Genomic DNA, 23,522 nt, shown 5'->3' with positions numbered 1-23,522 from the left:
TATTGTTCATTTCCAAGAGCTGTTCCAACTTAGTGGAGTAAAAAGCAACGCTTCCTCAGCTTGGTAAATGGAGAGTCAATTTTCTTTTCTCTCATCTACCCTAGATTATATACTAGCTCCTTCTGTGCAATAAATTTCAAAATGCAGAGGACATCAGAACGTATTTCCATGCATACCAGCTTTTTAATGTCACCCTCTGATGTAACCCAAGCTTTTTTTTGTTATTTACAGCTCTCAACTTGGTAGCGGAATATTTACCTAAGTTGTATGTGTGCAGGAGAGACTCCCACTCTGCTTTCAAATGCCCCAAATGACAATAACTGCATCTTTCTCGTTTCTGAGTCGTTAACCATTTGAACCTATAGTAGTGTGAAGCATTTTAGAAATATGGATTTCTTTCTTCAGTGCAGCTGTTAGCTGGAAGTCACATGAAATGCAATGGCCTGCATTTACAACTTCTTGGGGAAATGAATATTCCTAAGAAGTTGTAAATTTTAAGGCCAGTGCATTTTATTCAGTCTTTGGGAAAGCCCACCATATCTCTAGCTGATTGCACAGAATGGGGTACGCACATAAGCGTTAATTACAAAGACACTAACTGGATGTGCAATGAATCATATTAGTTTTTAATTCATTTTCACTGAAGAGAACATGGCCTTGGGTTTGTTTGGTTTTTTTTTCTTTGTTTTTTGTTTGTTTGTTTGTTTTGGTTTGGTTTTGGTTTTGTTTTGTGAGGCATGAATGCCATTTAAAAATGTTTTACAACTCACAGTTTTTATAGATTTCTTAATGTCCAGACTCATTTTCAGTTATCCCAATGTTTGATTTTCAGTTGACTCTAATTATTAAAGGGTAAAAAGAAGGAAGGAAACACCATTGGTGATGGGTGAATGGTTGGACTGGATGATCCTGTGGGTCTTTTCCAACCTTAGCGTTTCTATGATTCTATGGTTGTATAAGCCTGTTGCTGTAATTAAAAGGAAGTAGTCCTCAGTGGTATTCTTCTCCGAAATCTTTTACACTCTAGCTTGCTTCTTCAGTTACGTTGGTTTTTATATTTACTCCTAAGATGCATAAATGGAAATTTGACCAAAGGAAATTCTAATTGCTGTAAACTTCCAGAGACTATTCGTTTGTTTTTATTCCAGTGCTTCAGAACATTGGAAAGCAAAATCATAGATGAATGTAAAGGTTTGAGTTTACTGTTCAGGCACGATTTTGACATCTGCCTCTCAGCATACAATTGTTAAGCATCAGTATTTCCCTAAGGCCCAGTATCACAAGACTGGAAACAGCAATTAGGATGCATTTACCCTTAATATATGTTTGGTTTGCGAGAGAGAACAGAGTAGACCAAGTAAAGCAGCTGTTTATTTTATGAAGCAATGTGTGTAGTAAGGTGGCCAAGATTGTTTTGACTTATGCAGTAAGCGTGGTGTGTGTTGCTGACACACACTGGTCCTTTGTGCATCTCTGGCAAAGAGTAGCTCTGACATAAACACCATACCTGATGTGGACCACACTTGTAAGTTCTTGTCTTTACTCTGAACACACACTTCCAAACATTTACATCAAAGATGTTCAGCAGATAACTGTGCAGTGCTGTAATGAAATTAATGAGAAAAACAGAAACTCAATTATTACTGCTATTGTTTAGCATAATACAAGATCCATCTAAACACTGGCAGTATATATTCCAAATAGTAAGCATTTTAAGGCCATCTAAATGTCCTTTCCCTCCTGAGAATCGTAATATTTTACCACTTCTCATATCCATGTGAGAGCAGGTTAAATCACCAGTTTACTGCAAAGCTACGGAAAACCACCTGTCTGTTGTTTTATTTGGTCTGGAAGTCACATTCATGGGTCTGAGGTCAGCATCTGTATATCATTTGGCGAAGCTCAGCCTGCATCTCAATGTGAATCAAGACCACACATGCACAGCTGGTGCCCAAGTGATAGCCTGGATGAAAACTTGCTCCGTAATTAAGTTTTCATAACACAGTTGTGCTCAGATATGTTTTTGTTCCTTTTCTATCCCAGCTTGCAATGAGTATGGTGACCCTCTCCTGTCTGAATAGTGGTTGTGTGAGATTGGAATGGTATTATTTCAGAAAGTCTATTATTTTTTGTGATATAACTGGCATGCACCACGAGTAAATTAAGTAACTGTCATAGGAAGCCCATAAATATGAATACTTTTCCAGCTGCTTTTCCATTAAACTCTGTTAGCTGAATGAAATTAGTAAATAATTATGTTGGTGGGGAATCTGCTATATACCCATGCGCTGTGTAACATCTCAGTTTTATAATGCAGCTTAATTTTTACCATAGACCAAATCAGCTTTAGAGTAATCTAAATTGCAAATTGGCCAATTTGCATTAGAACTATGCCTTCTTGTTCAGATTTGTCAACACCTCTTTTTTAAAAAGTCTTTAACATTAAGCATGGGTGGGTAAGACCATCTGTTTATGGAGCTTGCCTGCAGCTCCATTACTTAACACATGAGACAGGTTACAGCTGTTTAATTGTTATCATGTTGAATGATTATCTTTCAGTCCAAAATTAATATTTATAGATGTATGCATGGAAAACATGTCGTTAAACATAAGTGATCTAAATGTGAATTAATGTCATTAAGCCCTGATATTAATCCCTCAGGACGGCTAAAGTTAGCGTAGTGGTGTTCATGTTACTTTTGAGTGCTGTGTGGTGCTACTTTACCTGGTACACAGAACTGAAATTCACATCCAGTGATGGTCCAATATAGAAGTGTACAACTCATAATTTGTTTGCATTTGCAGATTTTCTTCAGCAGGAGTTTTCTAGTTTCAGCTAGCTTAACTGGGAAACCATGGAAGTCATCTGATTTAGATTTTCAGAATTTAAAAAAAAAAAAAATCTATAGCATGGCCCTGTTAAAGGCACTCCCATGAGTACAGCCTCTGCCCTGGCTACTGGTAAAAATGGTTTCCTGAGTATGAGCAAATATGATGTCATTTGCATGCTGGTTTGCTATGTGGCCACAGCAGCATAAGCTCAGAGGTGCTGGTAGTGTTGAGGAATGCTTACTTTAAGAAGTAATCTCCTTCTCTAAGCTATATGATCTGCACCTGCTTTCTTCAGCCTGTGTTTAGCTTAGGGCTCCTTATATTACAGTTTCAAATATGACTACAGGGAAATGACACTTTATCCCTTTATGAGGTGAGAGAGCAAGTCGAGACAAATGTATTCCTCCTGTTTTTTTAAAGGGAGTGCTCAGGGAAGACTTGATATAACTAAATATCATTACACTGTATATTTCTGCAGTATGAGCTTCACAAACAAAATCATCGACCATTTTGAGGGCTTCATTGATCTTCCCCAATTATTTCAGCTTAGAGAGAAAGCGTAATACATTACGATGACCATCATCATCTCAATGCTGGTGCTAATTTGACAAACGTGTTTCACTTTTCTATGGAGTTTAAGTTACCAAGTAAATTCACATTTCATAGTGTTTTAATGCTTGTGTCATTAAGGTACATTTTAATGATTTGTGCCAAGAATTCTTCAGAAGTGTTAGTATTGTTTTGAGATTTTAGGATTTTGATTAGAAGGAAATGTGTTCCTTAAAATAAGAATACCACTGTGTTAATACATCATGTAATTATCAAAGTTCCTGCATGTATATTTTCCCTTGATTTTGAGTTCATGGAATTAAGCTCAGTACAAATTTCATCTTAAAGTAAGGCAGAATCTGAAGGAAGGTACATCCCATGCCATTCAAACAGTTTATTCTCAGATAAAATCTATCAAAGTTTCAAAACTAATTACATCAAATACTCATAAATTCACCACAATAATGAGGATGAAATCCTTATTTTCAAAATTCTTGTTTCAAAACCAACTGACTCTACTGGAATCAGGATTCAACCACAGTATTTATACCTAAAAACATAATGGAAAAGTGAAGATTACTTTCTTGGTTTGCAGCGGATTGATAACCACAATATGACAGTATTTCATGAAATTTAGTACAGATATGTTTTTGGTCTTTCCCGTGCTTGAAGAGCATGTTATTAATTTTCCAGGCCAAGTCTTGAATATGCAAAACATCTGTACATTTAGTAACTATTGAAACATTCCATTACCAGGCAAGACAGTGCCTGCATGCCTGAAGCTGTAAAACAAAGTGAATCATTGTTCGGGCCTCAACACATTCCAAGACCAAGCATCTCAAATAGAAATTATCTGCTAGCATACTTTAAATTGCTAATTGGTTGATTTGCATTTAAATGAGGACCACATGTGAAGTTCAAGTTAGGCACATTTTCAGAAAACAGCAGAATCCTGTGAGATTAGAAGAGTTTTAAAGTGTGTTGCAAAGCTTACTTGAGTTGAAGTGGCCAGACAGTAAGTGCTATTGTAGCTTGTATAGCTGTGTGCTGGTCAGACACATTTTGAAATTACTTATCGTCTAGGAAGAAAGATGGAAACAGTAATTCTTCCCTTCACATCCCATCTTGTCCCACTCCATGCCCCTAGTATGTTTTCAAGCCAAACTTAACTTTCATGCAGTTCTTAGCGTGTCAGGTTTTATGTGCATCTGTCTGAGACAGTTCTTTGAGAGTTTGTCGGAGGCCTCAAACAGGTGTTTGAATTGTTCAGTCTTAACATGTGAGGCAGCTTTAAACCCTTAATGGCATATACCCTTTCTTCTAAATTCTCTTCCAGTTAAATAGGGAACAGTGCTGCTTGTGAACGTCTTAGCAGTCCCAAACTTCCAGTGTCTTCTATATCCTTAAAAGCAACTTAACATTTTATTCTAAGAGATGTGTGACTTCCCAGTAATAAAGATGAGGAATGTTGCTTTAAAAGTAAAACAGGGGTGGTGTCCAGAACAAAAAATCTAGATGGTATTGGGCTTCTGTGCTTTTGAATGTAAAAGCACATAATGGGTTGCAGCAAGGATCTGTTACGGTTTTGGCAAGGGATAAATTGAAGTGAATTCCGGTCTTGCAGAAACGGATGCAGCAGGTCTATGCAGACATTGGAGAAAAGTGAGGTGATGATGATGAAGGTAAGATTTCAGGGTGAGGATTATGTTTTGGCCTATGGTAGTGGAAAACAAAGAAAGTTACCTAAAACTATTATTCCAACCATGTGTTCTCTCTTAGAAGAAGGGCAAGATGGGAATTTAGGAAAGACTGTTTGTAATCCTCCATTGGCAGCAACGATCTGAACATATGGTATGTCTGAGACAAGGTTCTTATAAACTCGGAAAAAGGATGACGACCATGAGCTACTTACACTGAAAGAACATGTGCTTTCAGTATTGTGAGGTGATGAATAAAGAGAATTATATTTGCAAATGATACCAAAGTGCCCCCAAGCACTTTGGAAGATGGGGCAAGAATTTAAAATTGCTTTAACAAATAGAATAGTGTGCAGAAAAATAGGTGCAATTCAACAAATGCAAGGTTCTGTGATTAAGTCAGAATAATCAACACAAAACGTTAGGAATCAGCTCTCCAGGTAGAAGAAACTCAGAAGGGGCTGTAGTGGATCATGAGTTTGACATGAGTGAATTGCTCTGCGCAAAACCTAGAAAAGTGGCTTTGAAATTTTAGCAAACTGTGGAGTCCTGTAAGTTTCCTAGTAGAGGTATAATCCTCCTAAGAAGCATGATATTTTTTAATCACTCACAGAGAACAAAAACAGTTCATAAAGGAATCAATGCACCATTCCCTAAGTCTGCTTTGGATAGGATAAAAAATACTGGATTTAAATGTCAGAAGAGATGTTTGTTTTTTACATTCAAAAAGTGTTTTAATTGCCTGGGTAGCAAAACTGCAGCTGTGTGGAAATGAGAGGAACATGTTGTGCCAGCAGTAAACCAAAATGAGGAACCACAGACTGAGGCTTGGGTAGGTTAGAGGGGTTAGACCAGAGCCGTCAACTTTGATTTTGGAACAAGTTCCCCCAAAACAAATATCTGTGCCATCTCTGAAGTTTTCAATGAAGTTCTCGGAGTGTCTCTCTGATTTGGCAAGTGTCTGTGAAATCAGTGGGTGCCTCACCCCACTGATTGCTTGGCTGTGCAAAGAGTAAGAAACCATTTTCATTTCATGAGGTTCACCTGAGCCCATGGCTCAACCTTTCTAGGTCACTATGGATAGCATCCCATCCTTCAGGCGTGTTAACTGCACACCACAGTTTGGTGTCATCCACAAAGTTGCTGATGGTGCACTCAGTCCTGATGTCAGTGTCATTGGTGAATTTGATAAAGTGCACTGATTCTAGTACTGACCCTTTGAGGAACACCACTTGGCACTAACCTCCATCCAGATACTGAGCCACTGACCACCACTCTGGGTAAGATCTCGTAACCAGTTCCTCGTCCATTGAACAGTCCACCCATCAAACCCATATCTTTCCAATTTGGAGAGAAGGATGTTATGGAGGACCATATCAAAGGCCTTACTCAAGTCCAGATAGATGACGTCAGTGGTTCTTCCCTTGTCCACTGACACATATCATCATAAAAAGAGACGAGGTTGGTCAGGCAGGACCTGCCCTTGGTGAAGCCATGCTGCTTATCCCATATCCCTTCTCCTCCATGTGCCTTAGCATAGCTTCCAGGAGGATCTACTCCATGGTCTTCCCCAGCACAGAGGTGAGAATGACAGGTTGGCAGTTCCCTGGGTCTTTCTATCCTTCTTAAAAATTGATGTAATATTGCTTTTTTTCTGTCACTGAGGACTTCACCTGTCTGCCGTGACTTTTGAAATACCATTGAGAGTGGCTTAGCAGTTGCTAGTGAAGACCGAGGCAAAAAAGTTGTTGTGTACCTCAGCCTCCTCCATGTTCATTGTTACCAGCCTGCCTCTATTGCTCACTAGGGAGTAGTGCTGTGAGGTCAAATTCTGCTCTTACTTGCAAAGTAATTCATGATTCCTGTGGAGCTGTTGAATTGACACTGTGATGGGATTATGTATGTATACACTAAAAAAAAATTGTAGCATATTGCAGTTTAATGTATAGATGACAGACAGAATGGTGGGTGAAAATGTCTTTTGAGCAACTGCGGTGGCTTCACACTGGTGAGCCACTGAATTCCACCACACCACTGTGTCACTGTCCCAGCTCAAAGGAACAGGGAGATAAAGGGAATGGAATGGTTACGAAATAAATGGGAAAGGGTTGAGGTAAGGACAAGGAGGTCACTCACCAATTACTATATGGGCAAAACAGACTCAGTACATGGGGGTTAGTATAATTTATTGCCAGCTACTAACAGACTAGAACAGTGAGAACCAAAAGCAAATTAAAAACACCTTCCTCCCATCCACTCTCTTCTATCTCCTCCCCCTTAGTGGTGCTGAGGAATGGGGAATGGGGCTGTGGCCAGTCCATAATGCTTTGTCTCTGCCACTCCTTTCATGGTCGTTCTCTGCCCTGTATTGCCCCTGCAGCCCCCCTGCTACCAAAAACTTGACACCTAAGCCCAATACAATGGTAATAATGTAAACTAATAGAAATATGAATTCGCTATACAGTATTCAGGAAGGTGTCACTGTTATAATTCTTTATGACGGAATAATCAGAATAATGCAGTGCTATAAGTACCAATTAAGGAACATCGAATCAATGGGTATGTGACTCATGCTGATTTAAACAGGAGCTGATTGGGATAAATGGATTTAATATGTACTTTCATTCTGTGGCTATTCTGTCATATATAGAGGAAGTAGCATATGAATAATCTAAGGGAGACACTGACTCTAGTAGGCAAGTAATGGGAGACATTACGTCTAAAGAAAAGGTCTGGGTTCTGACTGGTTATGAAATATGCCATGTTAAGTTTGAATTTGTCTGAAAATACTTTTTGTTTGTTTGACTTAAAGATGGGACAAACTCCCTGAAAAAATACCAAGGCTTTATATTTCAGTCATAAACCCAAAAAAAAAAAAAAAAAAAAAAAAAAAAAAAAAAAAAAAAAAGCTGTTGCGTATGTATTTTCTGGCCTGTAACTAGTTTATTAGACTTTATAAGGATTTAATCTAACTCGTATGTGTCAGATATTTAAATATCATGAGGAGGAGCAACTGCTGAGATGTTCCATCCTACCAAAGTGCTCTAAATCCCACGAAGAGTTCGCTGTGCAGAGAGGTATTTAGTCCTTTAGTCTGTACGGGGTTAATCCCTGTTTCAGTTGCAGTGCCATGAAGATGAGGAAGACAGCACGGCTAGTTAGACTTCACTACAAAATTATACTGTCTCTGGTCTCTTGTTCTCTGCTTTTTGATTCTAGGATACTGCACGTTCACTAAAGTAGTTTCTACCGTTGCCCTTAATGTCAAATGACCATAGGCAGAAGGACATTAAAGCACAGAACATGATTTCTATGGATTATAGTGCTATGGTCTGGGACTGAATTCTTTCAAGGCTACTGGATTTAAAAAAAAAAAAAAAAAAAAAAAAATCAGAATCCCTTCTTTTTTTAATGCAGATTGGATTTCTGGAAATAACATGTGGAGGCCTATTTGCAGGAACTCCTTTCTGTTGCCTAGTTTTTTTTTCTGTGTTCCATTCTGTTACCTCTCCCTACGTTTGTGGAGGCATTTAATGTCTCACTGGTGGACAGATCCATTCCCCAGACAGGCCTAATTGCTTCCATTTTATGGGGAAAAAAAAAAAAGAAAAAAAAAGGCTTGGTTTTTCCAGTGCTGCACTATTCTAAGAGCAGCTGCGTAGGAGCAAGGGAATTGTACTGGATGAGTAAGAGGAGAATTTTACCCACCCTGAAATGCAGCTGTATCACTTCTCTTTTTGTCTGTGGTTTATGTGAAAAGGTACTTACTTTGTTGCTGCTATTCTAAATGTTTTGTAATTGATGTTTTCATCTTCTTACTTTGTCTCTCTTTAACCTTGCTGTTACAGAAAAAAAACATATAGTGTAGTAGCCATCTGACACTTTCTTTGAGAGGCAGAGACTCCAAAGTTTCCGCCTGTTAGTTGTAGCAGTGATGGTGTCATCTGTGCCTCTGCGTATCCTTGGGTTTGGGAAGAACCACTTCCCATTCAGCCAAATAGGAGGGAAGTCCATGGCTGGGAATGCCTTTCTTACCTCCAGTGTGCAGTACTTGCCAGACTGTATCCGTCATCCAGCACAGGTTTAGAAAAGGACGAATTCTTAAAGTTAGTCCACATGAACTCTGTTGGGAAATCTTATCCACGGGAAAAATGAGGGACTGAATCTGAGCTGTGGCTCAGCTTTGCTTGTCCCCAACTACAGCGGTCTGCAGTATCTTGTCTGGGTTTGATAGCCTGCAATGGACCTGTCCCACATGATTTTGTTATATGTATTAGTCCCTTCCACATAACTGCTGCTAATGTCTGTTTTCTGAAAGTAAGGAACTTACAGCCCATCTCTGCTGCGTTTTGTGTATTAGAAGAAAAGCTCACTGCTTTAAATCCATCTTGCGCTGTCTTTCACTCATCCATCTGTCCTCCTCAATTTTTTCTGGAAATTTGAAGTGATGAGATAACTGATGAGAAATAAGTCTTGCTATTCTTGTATGTACAGTGTCGCTTATTTTTATACATCTAAAATCTGAGTTTAATTTTCACCCATTTTTCCAAACGATGTGGATTACTATGCTACTAACCTCACTACACCCATTCCCACCTCATGTATGTGGTCTAACATGTTTGCAAAAACAGTGTGTGTGTGCTCAGAAGAATAACGGTGGCTGAATTCCTCCTCCTAAAAATCCTGTTAATCCAGTCAGAGTTGACATATTATGCTGGTTATGCTATCAGAGCCATGCATGGCCTGCAAATCCAAGGTCTACCAGTGTGGCCGGTGCTTTAAAGCTCAAAAGCTAAGCGATTACTCCTATATTATGTTGAAAATTGGATATATTTTTTTTAACTAGCTTTGATTATAGTTTTGTTATATATAAAAATCAAAGCATGTGAAGAGAAATAAGAAGAAAAAAGAAAATCCTAGTGTCAGAAATGCAGTATCTCTTTCCTCTGCAGCCTTCCTTTTTGAAACAGTTTCATTGAGTCATGACTGTGTTTGCTGAAAAGAGAATTTCTTGCATTTTTAAAGGATGAGAAATACATTTTCATTCTGTAATGTAGGACCTCTCACGTCAGGTGCACCTTGCTTGATTTGCATGTGAATTCTGAACAATTCTTGTTTTATGTGACACTTCTGAAATGTCTGTCTGTTTTTCTTTTCTTTCTAATTCTCAAGCTCACTATTTGGATAAGATAGTGAAAGGTACTGTATATTTGCTCTTTGATGACATGCCTATACCTACATGTATTTTTTAATATATCAATATATAGTGGCAAACACTCTAGATTGGCAAAATAATCGTCTCTTACATATATTCCATGGATTATAAATTTAACTCATGCTATTTTTAACTCATATGATTAAAAATGAAATCTTGCTTATGTTATGTCATGACATTTTGTCAGTTATTATACATTTCTATATGAACTATATACATGCATTAGATTTTGCTTGAGCCAAAAACTGAAGATAGTATTCATTTGCTGTTTGGTTTGTTTCTTTGTGAGTTTTGTCATTGGATCTTTACCTATAAAAAAGAAAATATTTAGGAAACAAAGCAAAGCAAAATTCTTGCTATAAAACAAGTGTCATTAGTTCCAAAGAACATATTAATTTATAGATACGTGTGTTTATATATAGACAGATCAATAGAAATACCCAGGATTTTAAGCTTTTGTTTATCTGAATGCAGAAAATCTATAGAGAATTATGACTTGTATTTTGTATGAAGCTAGAAAAAGCTTGTATACTCCATACAACATTTTCAATTGAAAGGGTCAAGGATTTAAATACTTATCACGAAACAGCAAAGACTCTTGTATCTTCAGTTATGGTAAAAAAAAATATTTAAAAAAAAGATGTTTAAAACATTCCTACCCCCTCTTTCCCTGAGTATCTTCTCTATTCCTTATTTGTATTCTTTTTTTCATTAGAATATGGCAATATTCATGGCAATATCCAGGCTTTCATACAATAAGTCTTGAATGTACCCAGTTGACTCCTAAAACATTCTGTCAGTAGGGGAATTAAATATGTAAGTCTTCCATAAATTAAACCGAAGAAACATTAAGGGAAAGATAGCTCTCTGTATGTCAACAAATACAGTTAGCAGCTGCATTCTGAAAGGATAAGAGTAGCAAGACTAATCACAGCCTGGCTTGGTGGTGCGCAACCGTAACTGTAGCATCACCATGCTTCCTCACAAGAGGCTCTTCTGATTCTGTCTTCTAAGAGTAATTTGATGAGAGGTAAGCACTCTTAGTAAGTTTTTCCAAGAGTGTTTATAGTTTGAAAGGAGTCTGTAAATTCAAGATTCTTTAGAAGAAAAAAGAAACTGTTCCTTCTGAAGTACTGTTCTAAGCTCAACTAAGTTTAACCATAGCGAGTCAGTAGAGCAGTTCACAACAACAGCGGTTCTAGAAAGAGAAATGTTTTAGCCACTTAGCTTTTTTTTTATATAAGTTTACAGGAAACAGTTGTGTCCAAAAGTACTGATTTCTAGCCACTTTCTCATCAGATACTTAGTGCCATATCTGTTCTTGCTTCTGTCAGTGTCTTATCATAGTCACAGATAAGGAACGCCAAAATCTACATATTTATAGTGTTGTCATTCTCATACAGATCATGTTGGCTGCATGCCAGATTTCATCGCTAGGAAGTGACAACTACTGTTATTTTTTTTTAATGTAATGTTAGACTGAAAACAATTATACATTTTGGATATATATTAAATTATTTTAATTGTTTCCCAAATTTTCCCTCCTTGGCCATAAAAGCAGACAAGATAGGATATAAAGGTAACAGCACAAAAGCCTTAGGGAGATTGTCACAAAAAATCACTCTCTGCTATCTGTCTTGAAGCACGTCACTACCGTGTTTTTGTTCAGTCTATCAATGTTTTATTGTGGTCCTTATGGTATTTCATTTTGTCCGTCCTAAGTAATCAAATACGCACAGCTATTACATTTAGTTGGAAATCCTGTTGGTCCTGTCCCATCCGTATGCAGCCTGAATCCTACTGTTTGTTAGAATAGATGCTAAGCTGCTTCACTATTTCCTGGGCTTTGCTTACTCTGTGAAAAGGAATGTACTTCTGGCATAAAGTATAGTCATTAAAACCAGCCTATACTTTGTGCAGTTTTTTAGCGCACTGTAATTTCACATGAATATACGGCAACTCTGAGACCAGATAAAGTTAACATTCTCTTTTATTACATGCCTAAAACATACCCTCTTTCCTACTTAATGATTTGGAGGGATTTGTTCATAGTAACAGGGAGTTTCAACATTTGTGCCAGTAAAGAACCAATACTGTAGAGAGCAAATGACGATCAATTCTGTGAGCACAGAAAAATGTATAATTTTATACAGCTGTGTTTGCACAATGCACTCATCTCGTTACTCTGCCAAAAAAAAAAAAATTAAAAATATTTTTTTAAAAAATTAAAAAGTTAAAAACAAACTTAATTTTGTCTGGCCTACAGGTATTTAGAGGATTGATGCATTTATTTCCTGCCTGTACAGGTAAGTGGTGTCTCAAGTGTCAGGCCAATCAAAGATGCCACTTTGTTCAGAATTACGTTCCCCAGGTAATGTTGCTGTTCCACTCCATGTGCAATTACAGTATTTGTGCTGTTAAAAAGGCCTGTTCCCAGTAAGTGTCCCTTGTTTGTATCTTTTATTTGGCTGAAATAATTGCAATATTTAAATCACTTGTGATGTTCTTCTTTGTCTGTTTCGACAGAGGGTTGCCCCGGCTTGTGCAATAGCAATGGGAGGTGCACGCTGGACCAGAATGGCTGGCACTGTGTCTGCCAGCCAGGATGGAGGGGAGCGGGCTGTGATGTGGCCATGGAAACTCTGTGCACTGACAGTAAGGACAACGAGGGAGGTAAGATACGCCAACTGGATCTGTAACACTGGGGAGAATGTGTTGAGGAGCTCAGATTTTACAGTCAGATGGCAGAACACTGCTGTGAGAACCATGCACACTCTTTACTAGCTCTTATACCTGTAAGAATACACTGCAGTATGCTCTGCGTATCAGCAAAGCCTCGCAAGATGCTTATGACAGGCGAGATAGGTACTTAGAAAATGATGGGTGTCACCTTAGTTTTCCTGCAGTGTTCTTTTAGAGTGGAATAAAGCATCGTCTCGACTCAGTGAACTGTAGCGGGGAAAACAAAAAAGGAAGGAGTGCAAATTTTCAGTGACCTCACAAGGAAATGATCCCAAGAGGAAAGGCTGGGACTTTACATTTTGATCTATGATACTATTGCTGGAAACAATTGCTTGCCCAGTCTAGAAAGATCTTGTCCCTCTGTAGCCCATGGACGCTCAGGTAATTGACAGGACACTCCCAGAAGTCGTTTGCTGGGGGTTTTTTTTGGCTCGCTTCTCTGCAGTCTGTCACTCAGGTGACAAGTAACAATCTGCAGTGAGATGCAGGCAGGACTGCTGACTTAAGGAATCAATCTGCAATCATCATTGTAGAATAGGGAAAGGAGACAGGCTGTGACTTTGGCAGGACTTCAGAATCAAGCAGGAGAAAAAACAACACCAAAACACAATTAAATGTGAACGCAGTCATGTAGCAGGTCAGCATTATACTTTTGTTGTCTTTTTTCCATCCACCCCCTCTCTCATTAACTATTTTTTTAACACCTTCTGATCCAGAGCAGAGATAAGAAACTCCACTCTGGAGTATAGGTGGTAATAATGTCATCTGTGGCTGACCGTTTTTCACCTTTAGTTTGCAAAGGCCTTCGTCATTGTTGATGGGCTGTTTCCTCTCATATCCTGATTATAGATGGGATTTTGAAAATCACAGCCTGTAAATAATAGTATCTCTTACTTCTTGTGGAAAATACGATCAAAATAGTGGTGGCATTTACTGCTTTACATATCTTTTGATTTACCACACTTCTCTGTTAAATATTTCATATTTTGATGAACCTTGCACACTTAGGGACCTGAAGAATATGATGCAATCTGCTATACAGTGAGCTAGCGCAAAGCCAAATTTCTGTGTGCATGGAGGATGCAAGAGGGCTGAGCTATCTGTAGCATTTCCATCTAGAGATGTGATATTCAGAGAATGGAGTTCACGTGGGCTGGGGGGGGTTAAAACATAAGGAAGAAAGAGAAACCTGCAAGTGTGAAAAGAGATGAAGCCAGGGGGAAGCGAAACTAGGTTAGAACATAATCTGGACAAAAATAATAGCTGGTAGAAAAAAAAAAAAAAGGAGGAAAAGTGAAATCCCAGGGATGGTCTAAAGCAGATTCAGTGTTAAGAATAATAGAACGACGTGATATATCAGAAAGTAAGGGGGAGAGTCAACAGCAGATAACAGAACAGCAGGAGGAAGAGGAGCAAGGTGAGCAAGAATTCGCTTAAACAGAACAAGAGGAAAGGAGATACTCCTTCAGACTGAAAGCAGTAATAGCTGTTTGTGAGGAAAAAGCAGAAACCGGATGAGGAATTGGAGCAGAAAGGATCTAACAGGATGACTTAAAGTTCAAAGAGAAAGAACGATATTGCAAAAATGAAGCTCTAATGCTTTTTTTGTATAGCTTCTTTTCACTTGATTTGTCTTCATTATTTCCTTTAAAGGCATTAAGCAGCAAAATTTTGGGAGGGGATAGGCCAAACAGTTGTTTTGCCACAATTGACCTATATAATGCTATTTGTCACCAGTGTTTCTCTTCCAGTGGACACGGTTTTAAATGTAGATGCCTCAGTAAGGAGCGTATTCACTTCTGTCTTTGACTGGGGTCTGAGAAACAGAGTTAAAATGCAACAATTAAATTAATTTAAGAACTGGAACCATAGAAAATAAAGCTGAGAAAGTCCTGTTTGCCAGAAACCCACCTAGAAAGAGAAGTGCCATTTCTTCCCTATGCAAGAGTATGTGCAGCCAACCCACTCATTTCTCAAGCAAGCTATGCAGATTCCAGACAGCAGTGGGTAATGGCACATGGGTGCCTTTGCTGTATTTATTTACTATGGGACATTATCTGAGCACTTACGCTGAATTTATACTGATAACTGCAGTTAGTGCAATCTATATCACACTAGGCTCAGCAGTGGTATAATTGGAGTTAGCATAGTTTTTAGCTAATAGAGATGTTGTGGTTGATGTTTGTTTCATCATACAGTAGGTAAAATGTGTCTCATATATTAATATAATTCATTAATGACAATGTCTGCTGCTCCTCTGATTCTTAGCTGTTTGTGGGACTGGCTGTTCAAATTCCGTAAACGTGAGCATTCAAATGACTTCAGTGGAAAAATTTCTCGTAAGAAACATTAATGGCATCAAGGCGTTCTTGGTCTTCTTGCCATCTAGAAACTACTGACATATAGTAGGGTGATTACTTATATGCCTTTTAATACAGATTTTTGAAAGTCTTGTAAATCATTTCCCTTGAAGGATCGCTCTTTCTTTATTTTCCCATGTGATCAAGCTGGATGGTCTATTACAAGATTTTTTGTACATTTCAGCAGTCCACAAAAAAATGTGTCTGAATTAAACTCTTAATGACTTTTTGGAAGAGGGAAAGTCAGAGTTGTCTGGGGTTGGAAGAACCATAGCTTTTTTAGTTTGGAAAAAACTGTGTCACTATTACATTTTGACAAAGTGGGCTGTGTTTTGTCACCACTTTAGGAAGCAAAATCTGTTGACTCTTTAGGTCTGTATTGAGCAGTATCCTTTGTTAGGCTTGCTTTTTACAGGCTCCTATCCAATCATTAAGAGTAGCTACATGTTCCCACCAACAGAATTGAAAGGACTATTAACCGTCTTTTATTAGTAAAATTAAAATAAATGCTATAGTAAAGCAGAGCCTACTAAGCACTACGCTGCTGTATTTTTGTAATTACTTGCATAGGCTAGGATGGCTTGCTCAGGATTATTGTTATCACAGTACAAAGTCAGACTAATTTGAGTACCCTATGGGTACGCTTGCAGGAATACTGCAGCAGCAGCATTGAAAAAGATAGTTGTGTGCTGCTCAGGAATAAATCAGGGGCTGTTTCTTCTTTTGTGGTTTTTCTGACCAGCTGCTCCTACAGGCAATCATTTCTGCTGTCTATAATTGAGTCTACTTAGTGTACCCTGTTGTAAAACTGAGCTACATGAGGATAACAGAGTTTTGTTAATAGGGTTTTCTGTCCATTCCAGCCTCTTCGCTTTGTGTGCCACTGGCATTGAAACCATTCTTGTGGAATGGCCAAATCATAGCTGCAAAACCAGGTGTCTCCGATATAGGGACTGAATTTCACTTTATGGAGATTCTGAGCTGCCTAAATATATAGTCAGCTTATTTACCAAGAACGTGATTGATGTAGGTCCTTGGCCATGAGCTCCCCTTGACAGTGGCAGAACTTGTACCCAGGAGTAATTTTGTCCCACACGTTGTCTTCCAGGAAGAGACAATAATGAAGTCATTATGTCTGCTGTATATAGAAGAACCACTTACATCTAGAACAAAGAAAAAAGAGAAATAGCCCCCTGAGGCTGAAAATAATTGTCCAGCTGGCCAGGAGAGTTTTTATTTTCTGTATAATTTTCCTATTGCATTTGAGTGATGTAACTGATAAGCTAGTATTAAGCTAAGCCTCATATTTTTCAGGCTAAATGCAATTCATTGATATTTCACAGAACTTTCTCAGAAAGGAAATTCTACTGTGCTTCACACAGCGCAATAGAGTAGTCATCTTAGTGGTACTAGATAGCTCTAGCCACATAAGTACAGGGAAAGAATGAAAAATGTTTTCTCAAGTTATAAGGACCCAGATTCATAACCATCCGTCACTCGCCTGGGCAAGATGCTGATAAACTCCACAGAAAAATAACAAACAGTATCCCTATATCTGGGCTGGTGAAAATGAGATTCTTTCTCTGATTGATGTTAGCAGAGAGGCTTGTAAAAATGCATTTCCAGCTGATTAGTTCAGAAGGTGTCAATCTCCTGCAGTTTTATGACCTGCAGACTGTACTCCAGATGTACATTTGCTTTTTATAAACTAACAAAGATGAATGACTAAATTTGAGCATTTCTTTGGCAACTGCACCAGATATTGCCTGGGAGACCGTACAGAGATATAAAAAAGCAAAACTATGCTTTTAACCATCGGTACCCCCAGGTTTGACACTGAGCCAGGCTTCTAGAGCTAAAACCAGCAAGGGAGCTGAGCACCTCAGCTGGAAAGGGGTTTCGTATCATACAAGAATGATACTGTAGAAAATCACTAGAGTCACAGATGGTTTGAGGTTAGAAAGGCCTCTGGATACTGTCTAGTCTCTGCTCAAAGCAGGGTCAGGTAGGGCAGGCTGCTCAGGGCTCTGCTGGGTTCTAAACATCACCAAGGATGGAGACTGCACAGCCTCCCTGGGCAGCCTGATGCAGCATCTGATGATTCTCACAGTAAAAAACTTTTTCTGATGTTTAAACAGAATTTCCTGTATGCTAGCCTGCGCCCCATTGCCTGTGGGCCTTTTGCTGGGCATCAAGCAAGGAGTCAGATTGCATCTACTTTGCACCCTCCCATGAGGTGTTTATGTGCACTGAGGAGATCCCCCCCTCCAGACTGAACAGTTCCAGCTCTCTCAGCCTATTTCTCAGAGGAGAGGTGCTGCAGTCCCTTAATTGTCTTCATGGCCCTTCGCTGAACTCTCTATAGCATGTCCATGTCTCTCTCATACCGGAGAGTCTACACCAAACCCAGCACTCCAGCTGTGGCCTCAACAGGGCTGAGCAGAGAGGAAGGTTCACCTCTTACGACCTGCTGGTATCCCTCTTCCTTACACAGCCCCATATTGACATCAACACCTTCCTTGCTGCAAGGGCACATCACTGGCTCATGTTCAGTTTGATGTCCGCCAGGACTCCCAAGGTCTTCTTTGCAGAGCTGCTTGCCAGCCAGCTGCCCCCCAGCACGTCCTGGTGCCTGGGGGGATTCCTCCCCAGGTGCAGGACTTTGCACTTCTCTTTGTCGAACTTCAAGATGTTCCTGTCAGCCCATTTCTCCAGCCTGCCCAGGTCCCTCTGGATGGCAGCACAACCCTCAGGCATATCAACCACTCATCCCAGGAAAAATCAGTGATGTTTCTTTTCTCTGAAAAAGTTTAAGCTTTGATATATATAACGATGACTTATTCATCCCTTTTATTTTCCTTGAACTGACTTCAATGTCAGCTGAGTTAAATAAGAATTTTAGATGTGTGAAAGAATAGAAATCCCAGCCCTTTACTGTTTTGCCAATCCTCTAACTGATCCGCATAGCATGGCAATTCTTAGAGGAATACCTTTAGAAGATCTCTGTTTACTTACACTCTTTCAACATATGATTGAACAGAAAAATGGATGATAATTTTCCCTGCAGAAAGAAGTTATACTATAAAGCTGGATTCTTTCGTAAGAGAAGCGGTCGTGGGCTTCCTCAGAGTGCTGCATTGGTATATTTTTCAGTTTAGTGCAGCAAGCAAGCTCCCTCCTTAATATAAATGGAATAATAAAATGTTTGAGCTATTTCAGTCTTGCTGTTCTTTGGGGGAAACAATTATCAGAGTGTGATACCGTATTACATTCATCTAGAAATTCTCTGTCGCTGACATTTCCAGGCTCATTTTCCTTACGACTTTACTTACAGCAAATTAGTGGTTATCAATTTGATCTTGATTTTAATCTTTCACCAAATGAGATTTCCAGCGATGTGACACATCTACCACTTGTTATATGTGAATATTTCAGCACATGAGCATAAAAGCACCCACGTGTTTAAGTCTTGTTTATAGTGGGCAGCATTCCTCATCCTTTTATTCAGAACAAAAATCTAAAGGTTAAATACAGATTTTGTTCTCTTACACATTTACATGCAAAGTAGTGGTGGAAATTGCCTTTGCCACTAGCAACAAAACCTTCCTCACAAAGTATAAAGGAATTCACCTTGATAAATGCTGTGAAATATTTAAAGCGCCTTGCAGCACAGATGGGCTGAAAAAGTTGAGGAAAACAGCAGAGTGGGATTTCCTTGTTTCTTTTCTCTAGCAAGCCAAATAACCCCAGATAAAAGCTACTGAGACCCACCTGAAATGTTTAATATTTATAAGTTAGCAGTGTAGGCAAAGCCTGAGTTGCCTTCATTTTCTGGTTTGTTCCACATGTTTATAGAGAAGTATCAAACAAATACACTTAATTTATTCGCATTGAGCCTGCTAGGATTTCCATGGGAGTTTAAGAACTCACTGGAAATGAGCTTATCTTTCCTTAATTGAAAGTGAATTCATTAAAATCTTAATTATTAATATTCTTTCATACTACATAATTTTTCTAATCTCTCTGCTGGCCGACTCGCTCGCATACAAAGGGCCGGAAAAAGAGTTTATTCATTTTTCTGAATTTCTGCCAACAGATGGGCTGGTTGACTGTATGGATCCTGACTGCTGTTTACAGAGCTCTTGCCAAAATCAGCCTTACTGTCGTGGGCTACCTGATCCCCAAGATATTATCAGCCAAAGCCAACAGTCACCATCTCAGCAAGCTGCCAAAGCATTTTATGACCGTATCAGTTTTCTCATTGGAGCAGACAGCACTCATGTCATACCTGGGGAAAGTCCTTTCAATAGGAGGTAAGCGTGACTCATCCTTTACTCGTGCATACTTGAAGCAGTTGAAGAGTGTGTGAGGTGCACAGTAGAAGATCCATTGTGATCTTTGTCTTCATGCAACAGACTCTCAGCAAAAGCATTTTTTCCCTAATTATCAGATTATTCATGCTTATCTCATTACCTGCAAAATTCAGATTGTTGGTGCCACTGGGTTACTTACCGTACATGGTACCTGTATTCTAACCAGGCACTTCATTAATGATTAAATAGATCTTTATTTAACCAGTTGATTTGGGTTAGCACAGTTGGAAATGTATCAAAGCAATGAAAACACTTCAGAAGGAAAAGCAAAGCTGCACTTTTTAAACTGAGCTCACTAAATAATATAAATTATGAATTAATGTAATGGAACTGTTAAGTGCACGACAGTATAATTGCATAAACTATTTGACTGGTGCTCTGCAAAGCAGTAATGACCTGAAAATAAAACAGTAACGGGAAGCAGGTGTCTCAGATCTCACTGAGTGAAAGAAGATGATTTACACTAGAACTACTGTGTTTGCAGTAATTTAACAGCATTAATGTGTTTGGGCACAGCAGATGATTAAAAGTTGTTGCTCAAATGTTCCTTATTGCTCTTTTAAATTTTGTACTTTGTAGTCCCTGCAGTTTTACAGATTGCTTTGATAATTGAAAAGTACACTTTTCAAGAATCTGCCAGAGGTATGACTTGCAGAATGTTTAGAGTTTATAAATTCTTAAAATTCTTCAGTGAATTACTAGGCTTAGTAGCTCAGTATGGACAAAATGAACCAAAGCGACCTCAGCCAAATGAAAACAAAATTGTTGTATGTAGATGTTGAGGTATGTGTTTATACAATGTAAATTATGTGAATTTGTGGAAGGGTTGGAGGCTCAGGAATGATTTTGCTAACGGGAGCTGATGCCGTGCAGAGATGTTTGTGTGTGTTTGCTGTACTAGCTATTATTCATTCAAAAGAGAATTATAAAAGCCAAATTTGTGTCTGATCCTGCATCTTTTTTACAGCCTTGCATCTGTCATAAGGGGCCAAGTATTAACTGCTGACGGAACTCCACTCATTGGAGTCAACGTTTCCTTTTTACACTACCCAGACTACGGATACACAATCACCCGCCAAGATGGCATGTAAGTTCATTTTGAGGCACTTCTAAGACTCAAAGACAGCAAATATATTAATGAAGGAGCTCCTTGTAAAAATAAATTAATAATTACATAATGGAAACAAAAGACATGAAAAAAATGGTTGAGCAACACCGTACTTTGTCCATTCTTCAGGTAATGTTAAACATGCCCACTATATACTTTAGAAGTAGAAGGACTTGTTTAATTTAAAAACAGGATCCCAAATTCTCCATTCTTAGTGCAGTATTACGTAGTGTAGTGTAATGTAATTGATTTCTGTACTGCTACTAGTAGAGCAATTCTATCTTCAGAGCAGTACAATAGGATGAAGAATCAGATAATAAAATGGATGCTGTGGATGGCTTTGGGAATTTGCTTAATAGCTGCCCCTATTTTTTTCTAGGTTTGACTTGGTAGCAAATGGTGGTGCCTCTCTGACATTGGTGTTCGAGCGATCGCCGTTCCTGACACAGTATCACACAGTATGGATTCCCTGGAATGTCTTCTATGTAATGGACACCCTGGTCATGAAAAAGGAAGAGAATGATATTCCTAGCTGTGATCTGAGTGGATTTGTAAGGCCAAACCCTATCATCGTGTCATCACCTTTATCTACCTTCTTTAGAATTTCTCCTGAAGATAGTCCTGTCATCCCAGAGACACAGGTAAACTGTTCTCCAAACAAATAGCATCTTATCTCTGGCTAGAATTAAGCAACCGTAATGAAAAGAGTACAAATTCTTAAAAAAAAAAAAAATCTCTAAGAAGTTGCAACATCATAATTTTTTGACTGCAGTCGTGTTATATGCACACCATAGAAACAAAATGGAAGTTGTTTTTCCACTGTATCATACAGACCCGTGCATTTCACTTTATCCATTTAGTTTTAATAAAGAGCATGATACTTCTATGTTTATATACTAAAAGAATTCTGTGTTTGTAACAGTAAGGGCAGGCTTACAAGGACATGAGCATGGGTGCTAATGTATGTCATCAGAAGTTGTAATGCTCAAATGCTCTTGACTGAAAGAGCTGTGATTGAAACATGTTTTTTTTTTCCTCTAACATAGGCTGTGTTAGATTTCTCCATCTCAGATACCTGGTCACTAATGTAGTCTTCTTGCAATCTTAAAGCAGAGTTGCATTTCAGGAAAGGAGTATTTATCTCATTGATTTCTGATAAAAGCTCTGCGCTCTTTCTCTCCCTCTCTTCGTCTTTCTCCCACCCTCACAATGTCATAATTACATAGGGCACTCTTTTTTCCATTCACTAAGAAACGTACTTGCATCTTCAAGGGAAACATAGAAAATGTATTGAAATGTTTTCATTTAAAGCTTTCAAGGAAAGAGGAAAATCATTTTAAAAAATTATGGGAAGGAGCAAGTTTAAGGTAAGGATGTGGGAAAATTACAACTAAACACTCTTGCAAACCTAGACCACGCTAGAAAATCATTGCTTTTATCCTATCTTTCTCTGCCTTTGGCTGCGCATCAATTGAAAGTAAGGATTTGTAAAACACAATCCACTGAAAAGCAGCTCTTATTTACTTGTTTTGGCAACAGACAATAGATTCGGTTCCCGAAGTGATAGCAAAAGGCTTAGATGGTGTATAAATCAAGAAAAAGTAATAATAGAAAAATATGAGCAAACACCTATTTTCTCAGAGTACTTGTAATGCTTAGATTAAGTGTCTTTTTGTGAGCAGTGGGACAACAAACTGGATTCCAACTCATTCCCACCTCCTGATGTTGTCTGCCACATCCAGTCCTTCCCTTGCAGACTGCACTGAGCCTTTGTCTCGTGGGAGCACCACTTTGGGTACTACATCCCTGCCCAAATCCTTCTTTTTTTTTTTTTTTTGGTCTTAAATAAACCCAGAAGGAACAGAGTTATTTCAGAGAGTTCGCTTATTTCAGATGTGATTGAGATTGGCCGCCAGATTCAAAGGGTGGGAAGTCTGTCAGACAGGACTGGTAGCCCAGGCTGATTTCCTTACCAAAAAGGGTCATATTCTCACTGGATCTTCAGTGCTAAGAGCTAATGCGTATTTCTGATGAGGAGAAAAAAAGACTGGTGGTCATGGATGCAAAAAAAAAATGTTTTGTGCTCTATAGAAACATCAAGGAGTATTTTCTTCAGTGTACTCTGCCTGTTGTACAGGGTGATCCCCTGCTTCAGCAGGTGGGAGCTGCACGGCCATGTCTGCCACATACATCTGTGGGGTCAGATTTGTCTCAGAAATGCATCTTGCACACCAGTCTGTCTCCCAGAAAATTCACCAATCTGATAAAATACAAGCAGCTTCAGATTCCACCCAGAGCTGTCTGCTCAGCTCTGGAGGAAGTGCTGTAAATCTTTTCATTTTAAAGGGGGTGATGCTAGCTTAAAGCACGGGAGTCTGGATGAAAGCACAGAGAAACAAAGCATTCCCCATGTTCTTGCAGGCGACATCAGTCACCTTGTTGATGCGGTGTGACAGCACTCACTGTCACGTACAGGAGAAAATGATGTGCTGCTGTAATCATCATCATCCCTTGAAGTGCTTCATCATCCCTAGGAGATGATGTTTCCAAAAGAGTGTACTTAGTGGCTTATGAATCCCAAAATGATCTGAGGGGGAATTAAAGTCCGTACTGAAGAAGCAGCACAAAAGAGAATGGAATAAGAGG

At 38.8% G+C, this 23,522-nt stretch overlaps 1 protein-coding gene across 21 annotated transcripts in view; it reads left to right on the top strand.

The window, feature by feature from the left end:
• Positions 1–23,522, top strand: part of TENM3 (teneurin transmembrane protein 3) — a 1,287,844-nt gene that overhangs the window by 1,214,409 nt on the left and 49,913 nt on the right. For 19 of the 21 annotated variants that reach the window (XM_046940097.1, XM_046940098.1, XM_046940100.1 and 16 more), the window contains 5 exons: positions 10,251–10,277; positions 12,820–12,966; positions 19,492–19,708; positions 20,736–20,855; positions 21,256–21,517. In XM_046940097.1, coding sequence (XP_046796053.1) covers positions 10,251–10,277; positions 12,820–12,966; positions 19,492–19,708; positions 20,736–20,855; positions 21,256–21,517 — 773 coding nt within the window. The remainder of the gene's footprint in view (positions 1–10,250; positions 10,278–12,819; positions 12,967–19,491; positions 19,709–20,735; positions 20,856–21,255; positions 21,518–23,522) is intronic. The other 2 variants (XM_046940107.1, XM_046940114.1) reach the window with 1 other exon arrangement.

This window comes from Gallus gallus, chromosome 4, assembly GCF_016699485.2.
Source record: "Gallus gallus isolate bGalGal1 chromosome 4, bGalGal1.mat.broiler.GRCg7b, whole genome shotgun sequence".
Classification (NCBI taxonomy): domain Eukaryota; kingdom Metazoa; phylum Chordata; class Aves; order Galliformes; family Phasianidae; genus Gallus; species Gallus gallus.
Note: the sequence above shows the minus strand (reverse complement) of the source record. Positions and strands in the feature narration are given on the sequence as shown.